The 12,173-nt window shown below is 42.7% G+C and overlaps 1 protein-coding gene across 1 annotated transcript in view; it reads right to left on the bottom strand.

The window, feature by feature from the left end:
• Positions 1–9: 9 nt before the first annotated feature.
• The window catches only part of LOC119457473 (phosphatidylinositide phosphatase SAC2), a 142,427-nt gene continuing 130,263 nt past the window's right edge, over positions 10–12,173 (bottom strand). The window contains exons 18-19 of the mRNA XM_037719048.2: positions 4,366–4,665; positions 10–2,511 (exon numbers count right to left, since the gene is read on the bottom strand). Of these exons, the coding sequence (XP_037574976.1) occupies positions 2,104–2,511; positions 4,366–4,665 (708 nt within the window). The 3' untranslated portion in view covers positions 10–2,103. The remainder of the gene's footprint in view (positions 2,512–4,365; positions 4,666–12,173) is intronic.

Below are 12,173 nucleotides of genomic sequence, written 5' to 3' on the forward strand. Positions count from 1 at the left end.
ACACGCTCATAGGCCACACAATTTTATTTAGAGGCTGAACCAATATGGTAGTACATGGGCCAAGCGTTTGGGCTACTGCAGTGCCAAGACGCTGAGCACATGGTGTTCACATGTCATGTTGCTTTGGCTTTAACCCAACTGGTATACCAAAAAAGATTGTGCTAAGCATTATGGTCTTGCAAAGGGGATATGCCTAGGAGCACTCAATAGCAGATACATCATTTGCTTGGGCTGTACAGTTTAAATGTAAACGTAGAAACTAGTTGCTAAACAATGCTAAACAATTTGCACAAGCATTGCAGCTGCAGAAAATTTTCTGGTATAGTTAACATCACTTAAATTAAAGATCTGTACCAAACCGGGAATTCAGTCCCGATACACCAAGCAGCACAGCTCGCATGTAAATGAAGTTTAACCAGTTGTGCACAGCTACAATAACGTGCTAACTTGGGCTGGTTGGTACATTTCTGAAGAAAACGAGTAACAGCGCTGAACAATGGGACGTGACTGAGACAGCGCTTCGTTTGTCTCAGTCATGTCTCGTACTCTTCAGCGCTGTTACCTGTTTTCTTCAGAAGTGCACGGCCACATTGTGCTGGAATCGGACCTTCTGGTATAATTTCACTATAGTGAAGGCCTTTCTGCACACTAAAATGCTTTCTAAAGTACACATTGCTACTTCCATTTTGCTAGACATGCGACACTGTACACACAAAGTGACTCATCTGCTGTATAACTGGCATAACTATAACAAGATACACATTTGCAAGCACTTTCCTAGAGCTTAACTTGTACATTAACACATTGTTTGGTTAGGAGGTACTGTTAGCCTCTGTGGTAAAGTGGTATCGACTCTTTGGTGCTTCATATGCTATTACCACAAATAAGCTACCTGTGGAAACGCTCCGGACAATTCTAAGCTCAAAAGTGCCTTACATCACGTCAATTTTAATTTTGATTACAGCCCACGTGGGTGCCTGTGGAAGTTTTTTAAAACAGGAATGTGCCACAAACAGCCAAATTTCAATGTCAAATTTCAACACAGTGTTCCTCTGGAGTGGTCCAGGACTGAACCATCCATAGTCAGTCAGTCCGTAGGTGCAAAAATGTCAGGCCTGCATGTTCTCCGATTGTGAAGCATAACCAGCAAGCATGCACTCATGACTTTGCTTAGCCAAAGAATGTTAGAGGAATGGCCACGCTGCTTGAAAAGGCAAGAAAAGCCTATAACAAGCTGTACAAGAACATGATTATGTGACAGAGGTGATGCCTGTGCGGCTGAGTATTTGTTTTCGCTAACAGCCCAAGTTGCAGCTGCTGCTTGCTTGGTCCAAAATTACTGTAGCTTAAGACAGGAAATGCGTGGAATGTGTTCAGTGATAAATGCACTCCCTTAAATGCCTCCCAACAATGGCTGGCAACTAAAAACTTGTGCGCTAACTGAGGGGTAAGGAAACTGCAGGCACAGGGCACACCAAATGTACGATACATGAAATCACATTCTTGTGTGGTGAAAACATGCATGGTACAAATTTGAGTACATGATTATACAAACTCGCTGCAACAAATTATGTACAAAACTGCAGCAAGTGCCCAGTGAGAGCTGTCAAGCATGCTGTACGGACTGCTGCATTCATTCCACTGTTCGTGCAACATGCCGACAGCTATCAACAACATTCTGGCAGCTATCACTCAGGCAGGGAAATAGTTGTAAGTAGTAATATGCAGGTTGGGGACAGACTAGGCTGGGTACAGGTTTGAGCTTTGGACAGAGCTAAGGAAAAGGCTTGGGAGAGCCACTACTGCATATTTTGGTATTGACAACACTTTTAGATATCTTGTAACAAATCAATGAGGCTGTTTTTATGCCACAGGGACATCCCTGTTGCTAAGCCCACAGGTGCAAAAAGAGGCATTGCTCAAGGGTGCAGACTTTGCTAGGTGCATTTTCTAGCGACAGTTCTTGTTCTCTTTGTTTCAGAAGCTGAACTAGCTGCCCCATGACCAGAACCAGAATTTTTGTGTGTGTGCAAGCTCTGAACTGGTACTTGCACCCTAGTTGTACACACTGCCCATGGAGAGTACCTGGCCTGTTGTGTAACATCAAAGTTCGATGATTTGTGAGCGGCAGGCCCGCTTACGCTGCTGCAGATCTTCGCTCTCCACAGGCAGTGGTGCACGACGTCCTACAATAGCTGCTGGCCGTAGGTTTAAGCCTAAGGTCTGTACACCCTTAGCAATGCGCGACAAGGGTGACAGTACCAGATCTTTTTTGATTACAATAGGCGAGGACACTGGACTCGGACCAGGAAGCGAAAAATCTTGAATGGCACTCTCACTGTGGGACATTTTCATTTTTGCTGGCTCATGAGGGCCTTCCTCTAGCACAAACAGTCTGGACAGATTTCCCGGCGAAGTGCTGGCAGGTCGACTTTCCAGTTCCTCCGAGGATTTGGACAGCTGGCGTAGGCGGCCTCCGGGAGGTGCTTCTGCAGGAGACTCTCCGCTCACCTGGAACAGCCCAAGTGTCCCATGAGCATCCTTTGTTTAAAGGCCAACTGTAACAAAATTTCACTTTGGCTAAATTGGTAATAAATAAGTAGTACTATATACTATTAAAGCAATCTTTGCAAATCTACAGAGCAGCTAATTGTATCATTTTCTTCCTTTTAGTGTCTGGATTTCTTTTCTCAGATATTTCTCTGAAAGCAGACGTGCACTTGGTGGTTAGAAGATATTACTCTAATCCTAGACCATGGCCTCCGAGATTTTCAGCATGTGGCGAGTGCCACCTAATCTCGTAGGTCATGGTAATGTGCCATGGCAGCATTTTTGGGGGGTTTTGATTTAATATTAAAATGTCTATTTTTCCCAAGACATCCACTTGTATTTTGTGCAAATTTTGTGTGAAGGCAGCTTTATATCTACAATATCTGCAGCTAGGCTTTTTACATATTTGACAAGCAGCAGCACTAAAAAGACGAGGACGAAGAAAAGAGGATCACAACACAAGCGCTGACTAACTAAAAAGTTCATCTGAGAACGACACGAATATATAAACTGCCAACCTGGCAACAAAACGCAGCAGAAACCAGCCAGGTGCAACAAAAGTCATGACACATAGAAATAAACACGTGCGTAGTTGTATTTTTAGCGCTGCTGCTTGTCAAATATCAACTTCCACCAACGCGCCCAAGTTTTCCTACAACTTCTTGCTTTTTACACGGTCCAAAATTTTATTGCAGTTGGCCTTGAATAGGAGGACATATGTACTACTGTTGTACTTAACTTATTTATTATGGCTGTTTTACATGCTACAAATGGAGCCAAAGAAATTGGTAGTTGCATGCGTCGCATTGCGATTTTTTTAGGAGTGCCTTTCACATGCCTGCGATTCTGCTGATGCAGCACCCATGGCTGCCTACAGCTAACACAAGTGGCACATCTTAAACTTACTTTTTAAGTTGTGCAAAGACCTAAAAGTTACCAAATTTTGAGCTTTCTTTAAGTAAATATGTATATTTTGTGAATTGTATATTTTGGCCTTTTGTTACAATGCTATGTAGCCGGTAACTAACTTTATTTGCCCTAACTTTTCACATTTTAATTGGTGCAGATAGTATCTATAGGTTGTGTACGTATAGCAACAGAGATTTCCCACAGCTACTAAAACAAACCATGTGAAAAAGCTTTCAGTGCTATTCAAACAGCTTTAACTCTGCCCCACCCCTTGACTCCCCCCCCCCCCCCCCCCCCTTTTTTTTCATAACGTGGCACACATTCAGGATCTTATTGGTTGGTAATCTTAATTGCATTGATGGTGTGGCTGTGTGAGCAACCTTGGAATTAAGTCGGGGGGGACCTGCAACAAGTCCAATAGCAGTTCCCATTGAAGCGTGATCAAAATCGAAACGCGTGAAATTTAGTCATGCTATGCTATGCAGCCTTCAATTTTGGCAGCACTCGTGAGTTTGGTGGCAGCTTAATGCACAACTTGACGGCAGTGCCGCACTGGCACTTCATCGTGTTGCTATTTTACCGATAGCTTACTGAAAATACTGTCTCGCTGCACAAGTGGACACTCGAGCTACTTGTCATCTGAAAAATAGTGGCCTTGACTGTCACTGCAGAGCTGACCCAATTTCATATCACTGTCTTGCTCACATTTCGTTTTTCTAAAAAATTAATGTTTTTAGCCAGAACTTACTAAAATGAGAAAACTCTGAAGTGCGCTCTTATCTGATTTGCCACCAGCTGTGTTTGGTAATGTACCATTTTAATCAATTTTATAAACTTTATAGCACTCAACGAAACTTTCTCCATGTAGCTGTGTGGTTGCATTCAGATTGATGCTTAAAGAAGCACCTGTATCTGTGGTGCCAGAGCAGCCGACTGGGTCTTGGGCTGGCGTAGCGAAGCACGACGCATGGCATCTAGTACAAAGTCATCAATGTCCACAGCTTGGTGGGCAGGTGGCCTTTGCTCGCAGTTGGCCAAGCCAGGGCTTGTGGCGAGAATGCCACAGCTCTCTAGTAGGGCATCATGGCCTGGCTCTGGTGCATCTGAATCACTTGAGTAGTCCGAGCTCAGTGTACGCTCGGTTGCTGGCAGTGGTTGCCGCAGCCAACGTGCCGAGTCTTCCTCCGAGTCTGACGAGCTGTCCACCTATAAGTAGAGGGCAGAGAAAACGCATTGCAAAGTGCAGAAAAACAAGTTAAGGATACAAATAGAAGTTTGGCCCGCTACTCACTTTCTTTTGAAAGTGGAAGGCCAAACTGCAGGATATCTGGCTGCAGTGGTGTCACATTCGTTATGTAAAGCAGATGAAATATACACCTACAGTTCATACACGTGAGAGCTGTCTGTACAAATTCCAAACGAACAGAAAGGTACACAGCTCTCAAAGTCAGGATTATCCCCATTACAAAATGCTTCCAACGGTAACGCATTCCATTGATTTATGGTCTTTCGGCAAGGGGTGTGGTGGTAAACTCTGCATTACCTGCGAGTCAGTGGTATCACAAGACCACAACCCCCTATTTTCATGACATGTTGAGGGCGTCTGGCCAACATTCAACAGCTGCACTACATTTGGTGTGTATTGTGGATTTGTCACATTAAAAGATGACATAATCCATGGTTTGTTGTGCATTCAAGACACCGAGGCATCATATCACCACTATGAAATCGGCAGCTATCTAAGTAAGCAAAAGCAGGAATAAAACTTTTGTGTTAGTACTCCTCTAGGTCATGAAAGGTGTGCCTTGAGAGCGACTGTTCATTAAAAAAAAAATTACTTTCAACGTGTATATGCCTTTCAAGTGCTGTGTACACAATCTAGTATGCCAAGATAGTGCATCAACAGCAAAAGCATTGATAAAAGTAATGATGTTTAAAATCTGTCGCATACATCTTGAAACACTTTTGACTGAGACTGTGCTGCAAGTTTGAATAACAAATCCAAAATGTTTTAGTAAAACGAGCGGGAAGGTAGATGGTTGGGTATTTTTGCACGGTGAGAGTATGTCGTATGCAGTGGGTTCAACGTTTTGACAACGCAGTGGGTTCAACGGTTCAATGCAGTGGATACAACGTTTTTCACAGTATGTTGAACCAGGCATAATTTTCAAGTGGCTGGATAGGTGCTTTTCAAGTCTGCTAGACATGAAATAGTGATGTTCTCATATCTGATGTTTCTGTAGGGAGTTTTTGCATGCAGTCCACATTCTGTAAACTTAAAAAAAACTCGCTAGAGAATCGAAAATGCTTAATGTATTCTGCAGCACTGTGCTCTAAATGATTCTTAAAATGTAAGGAATGCAGTGAAGTAGGTTTTCAATCAACAGAATTAATTGGTGTCTGAAAAGGATATATATTTCCATACAAAGCATTTTAACAAGCTTGTTGATGCTAAGAACACTTAATGTTGCCATGTTGCCGCCTAACAAGCCAAAAGCAAAAATGTATACAAAGAACCGCATTTTCGGTAATAGGCATTTAAAACACTATCAAAGCAGTGCTAGACTTATATATATAACTTTATTCATGCTAAACAGCGAAAAAAGCATAGCTAGGTACAAAGAAAAAAAATTCAGCCTCTATTACTGACAAAGCAGGAGAATCTGCAAAGCCAACGCAAATAATATGAAAAATCATGAAGCAGTAATGTTTGTCATAAATGCATCTCCACAATAAGTAGTCACTGATCAGCATTTGTGTGATAAAACTATCCCATAAAAAATACAAAGAGAAACCATGAACACTTGCATATTTATGCAACGCTGGCTACATGGGATAGCTGCTTCCAGCCAAAGACTTTGCAGACACACTTTTACATTCACTTCAAAAATGGATGCCATCTACCAAAAGAAAAATTGCATGACATGGAAGTTAAGGGAGCGGATGGACCAATGACTAATAGCCTTTCTTCAGTCTTGTTGAGAACAAGTGTGGGACAGTTATACTTGGCACTGCCATATTCCCAGATAAGTGCTTATGGAGGAGGAGGAAGAGGTGATTTAGGAAGTGAGGATAATGAAGCTATACTTGGTTCATACTTAGCAGGCAATGCAGTCGAGGCTGCGTAAACAGCATGGTCATGGAAGTTTCACACCGCACATTTCGCAGTGCCTTTTCTTTCTATCTGCGATGCTTTATATGGAATAACTACTTTACATATTACAACTAAACCTTGTGGATGTAAGGTTATGCCAAATGATGTATTATTTGCACAACTTTGTGCTTCCAGTACGTAACATACTATGTTTTGGTCACGAGCAATAATGTACGCTGCAGCCGCTGGTCGCAGAAACATGTTACTCCATTCATTTGGTGGTAAATAGGATCATATCTATGACATCTTCAATGTACTAATTTTATGTCATATCTTACAATGTAAAAGTACGATACATTGTTACATTGAATTATATGACGGATGTTGCAAATGCAAGCAGTGAGAGAAGTCTTTGTAACGTTGCTTATGTACCAGTGGCTTTCTACCTGTGTTTTTGCCTAAGGATCACACTTTAGGTAGAAATGACTAAGGGTTTTTGGAACACAGCTTGCCAGGGCAGCTGACTGTACTTCCTGTTCTTTGTAAAATACAGAGCAGTAAAGTACATGGACACAGGCATCAAGACGGGTGCATGCCAGTGTGCAAGGTTGCAGTTCAGATTTTAAAGCAGTCAAGTCATAATCAGAAAATAGAAGCAGCATTACAAATTCCTTTTCTTTTGTGGGGGCACAAGAACGCGAGTTTAAATCAACAGGTAAACAGTGTAGAACTTGTATCAGTTTCTGTAACTGTGTAGCCAGAAATACAGTAAATCCCTGACATACTGTAACAGGCTATCACATTTCCTTGAATGTAAGCACCCATTTTTTTCATTCTTGCCCATCATGACAAAAGTGGGGATATGTGCTTAGACTCAAAGCAAATGGAATAAGTTTACAAATTACATGCAAGAAATATTTCTATACAAGAGTCATTTGAACGCAACAAAAATCATGGTCTGTTAGCTAAACTGCTGCTCACACTTACATTACTCGACTACTTCATGTGGGGGAGACTATATGGATTCCTTTGTGCCACTGCTGGAGCTGCTTGCCCCACTTTCATTCAAGCCTATTTGTGAAACTGTACTCTTAGCATATGCAGCATTGACTGCTGATGTTTGATTTACATATAGCCTAATACTATACTCATCAGGGCACAGACGCATGCATTGCACAAGCGAGTAACATCCTTACCACTCTCCTTCCTCCATGCCTTTAATTGAGATGGTTGGCATGTGCATCATGTCGTATAGCAACGATTTGCTTGTGACTACAGAAGCGCACCAATATCCCCCATCCTTCTCTCGTGACAACTATTTGAGACTTGTGACACTGCACTGCCTTGGTGATCGGTCCAGCTAACCTCGTGCACTACCTTTAGGATCGATGGAGATCATCACAAGTTGGAACGTTAGATTCTGGGATTTTACGTGCTAGAACCGGAATATGATTATGAGGCATGCCGTAATGGAGGACTCCGAATTAATTCTGACCACCTGGGGTTCTTTGGCGTGCACCTATATATAAGTGCGCAAGCATTTTTCTATTTCGCCCTCAACGAGATGCGGCCACTGAGGCCGAACCTGCAACCTACGGCTAGCAGCGCAATGCCATAGTCGCTGAGCTACCAGGGTGGGTACACGTTGTAACACTACCGTTGTGGAGTACAATAGATAAGCTTTCGCTGTCATCATCATTGTCATAGCACACGCACTCACGTTATACAATTGCTTGCCTTACACTACCTTACACAAACATGTTGCACCATCTGGTAAAACTTTGTGTAACCCAAACGATGCTAGATAGCCAGATAACCCAACTATCACAGTGCATGAAATCTGCATAATGTTTTTCTTTCATCCTGATAAGAGAGAAAGTACTTAGGATGGACCTTCCAAGAAATGTATACCTGCAAGACTTAAAGCGAAGAAGATTTAGCATTAATAAACGAGGGCGTGTGTTACCATTAGTGAATTTTAATGCAGAGTGGCTACACTGCAACACATGGGGCTTGCAGCAGGCAGCAAACAGAAACTGTTCTCAGTACTGCTGAGTTGACTACTCATTGAAGCATGGCAAGCTCAAAGAACATTAAACTGTTAACTGCCATGACAAATTTATTAATGAATGTTAGAAGTGCTTACTTTTTTTTTTAGACGCATATTTTGTGCCAATATTTTCTAAAAAAAATATGATACCAGGAATGATTTAGAATTTTTACTGGCTTTGTTGAAAAAATATAGCAAAAGTCATTGTGTATTATTTATTTGTCAAACTTACAAGAAACTGCACATACTATACACATGTGGGAAAATTGTGGAAAATTCACAATGCATTAACTCGTCATCGGTGTTTCCATCCCTCTTTTTCCTCACCTGTACCACATCAACAGGGATGGTGCTTGTACCAATGCCCAGCCTATCACACTACACATTTACATGTCTACTATCAAAGTTTTTTTTCTATGGTGCCCTGATGGCAACCTGTCTTTCTTGTCATCATTAGTGGCCACAACATCAAGAGAGGTTTCTACAAGAATTCCTGGCACAATGAAGTACGGCTCTCACAGATACTAAGAATAGCAGGTCACATCCAGGATTTAGGAAAAATTATAACTGTGCTAAAACGAGACACGAGAACGAAGTGGACAGGACGATCGCAGACTAACAACTGGTTTATTGGAAAAGTACACCACCTTTTTTGATACAAACTAAGCGCATGCGCAATGACAAACATGACAAGTTCCAAGACTTCTATCTACTAAAAATGAAATCGCGCTCTTTGCTGGAAAGATACACGGATGAGTCGCTGACGCACTTATCAGGCCCGTGTCTAGCTATCCAAGATGCCTCCAAGATCTCTCTTGCTCTTTGGCTCTTCGCTCGCCCTAACACCTTGGTACTGCTGAAGATGGGCCTGCATTCCTGCACGCATGCGCCACAATGAACTGGTAGATGCCTCCCACTCCCGTCTCCTAATGAATTAGCATGCTCCATCAACCGCATGTTAATACACCTTCCAGTCTGCCCCATACAAACCATTCCACAGGTCAGGGGGAACTCGTAGACCACTCCCGTTGTACAGGGTACATACGCACGTCTGTGCTTAACATCACATCTTCCATTGTTTACTTTGCTCGCGTTGGACATGGCGCACAAACGCGATAACTTGCAAGGCGCTGAAAAAACCAAATCGACCCCGTATCTTCCCGCCACCTTTTTAATGCCATACGATACCTTGTGTAGGTACGGCATCACTTCAACCTTCCGCCTTTCACTGTACCCCTTCTGTACCCCGAAGTACCACAGCCTTTCCAGCTGAAGCATAGGAAGCGCAGCCACTCCTTCAGCAAACGGACATGTCTCCAGTACTCGCTCCTGAGAATCTTTGCCAATCTTTTCCAGTGTCCATCCGAACACCCCATAAAGCCAAAAAACCACATCACACATGGAGGTCGTACACCTTTTCTTAGGCAAAATCCAAGAAGTCTTGCATCAGTGATGCCGTACCTACACAAGGTATCGCATGGCATTAAAAAGGTGGCGGGAAGATACGGGGTCGATTTGGTTTTTTCAGCGCCTTGCAAGTTATCGCGTTTGTGCGCCATGTCCAACGCAAGCAAAGTAAACAATGGAAGATGTGATGTTAAGCACAGACGTGCGTATGTACCCTGTACAACGGGAGTGGTCTACGAGTTCCCCCTGACCTGTGGAATGGTTTGTGTGGGGCAGACTGGAAGGTGTAATAACATGCGGTTTATGGAGCATGCTAATTCATTAGGAGACGGGAGTGGGAGGCATCTACCAGTTCATTATGGCGTATGCATGCAGGAATGCAGGCCCATCTTCAGCAGTACCAAGGTGTTAGGGCGAGCCAAGAGCCAAAGAGCAAGAGAGATCTTGGAGGCATCTTGGATAGCTAGACACGGGCCTGATAAGTGCGTCAGCGACTCATCCGTGTATCTTTCCAGCAAAGAGCGCGATTTCATTTTTAGTAGATAGAAGTCTTGGAACTTGTCATGTTTGTCATTGCGCATGCGCTTAGTTTGTATCAAAAAGGGTGGTGTACTTTTCCAATAAACCAGTTGTTAGTCTGCGATCGTCCTGTCCACTTCATTCTCGTGTCTCGTTTTAGCGCAGTTATAATTTTTCCTAAATGTCTTACCAACTAGCCCCCCATCAAACGCTTCTCACATCCAGGATGTTTCACTGGAGGTTGGGGAGTGACAAGTTTCTGATAAACCTGCCTGTGTATGATAGCTAAGCAGTGACAAGACAGCTGGAGATTGTCAGCAATCGCTCCTCTCTGCCTGTCTCTTTCCAGCATCTATTCTCCACTATTATCATTACACTGCCACAACATGCCTTACTTTGTCCCATATACCCTGCACCAAAAATTTAGCATTAATAAACGAGGGCGTGTGTTACCATTAGTGAATTTTAATGCAGAGTGGCTACACTGCTACACTGCAACATATGGGGCTTGCAGTAGGCAGCAAACAGAAACTGTTGTCAGTACTGTTGTGTTAACTACTCATTGAAGCATGTCAAGCTCGAAGATTATTCAGGGAAGTGGGTCACACGTAAGTGGGTGCCCACTGCAGTAACAGTTGCACCAGGGGGCTGGCTGAGACTGCACAGCTTGTATCGCTGTAGCATGTCCGGCTGTTTGAATGCCTTGCATTGCCCCAATTTGTCATTGTTGCACTTCATTGACATCATGGGCCTGCTCATCTTCCTAGACATGCCAATCTGTACCAAATTCTTGAAAAACACTGTTCACTACTCTCCCATCATTATGGCACACATTTTTTCAGTCTCTGCAACATGCTAGCCTCCTCGATGAGTGGCTGATAGGGAAAGCTGTCTCTACACAAGTCTGGGATAACACAAGATCTCTCAAATTTCCATCCAATTTCACTCGCATCTGTTCCATGTAAAATTTTTGAACACATTGTTTTCACTATGTTCATTCATTCATTTATTAATACTGACAGCCTTTGCAGGCTATTACAGGAGTGGAAAAAAAAAAGCACATAAGTATACATGAGCATAAGCTCAACAACTACATCCAACATAATATACAAACAAATGTACTGGACAAGAAAAAAACAAAAAACAGATGAATTACAGAATACCCAAGTTGAGGCAGGGATTTGTGCTATTGTCTAGGTGTGCTGTGGTGTACAAATAGTACGAGGCGATCAATAAAGACATCAAGAGAGTCACTTCTCACGATAGAGTTAGGCAGCTGGTTCTATTCTTTAATCACTTGAGGAAAAAAGCTCTATTTAAAACAATTATTATGAGAGAGTGGCACAGGAATGTACATACTGTGGCGATGTCTAGATGGTTGGTCGGGGTGAACTGTTAAGTACTGTGTTGTATTAATCTTAAAGTGACCGTGAATCAGCATGAAAAGAAACTTCATCCTTTCAACCTTTGTTCTGCCTTCAAGAGTTTCAAGGTTTGCTTGTTTCCATACTGCGGTCGGTGAATATATGCGGCGATATTTATTATATATAAAACGGGAAGCCAGTCTCCGCACTTTTTCTATTTTTGCTATATTAGATGCGGTGTAGGGATCCCACACAATTTTTCCGTATTCAATAACTGGTC

Source organism: Dermacentor silvarum, chromosome 1 (genome assembly GCF_013339745.2).
Source record: "Dermacentor silvarum isolate Dsil-2018 chromosome 1, BIME_Dsil_1.4, whole genome shotgun sequence".
Taxonomy (NCBI): Eukaryota; Metazoa; Arthropoda; class Arachnida; order Ixodida; family Ixodidae; genus Dermacentor; species Dermacentor silvarum.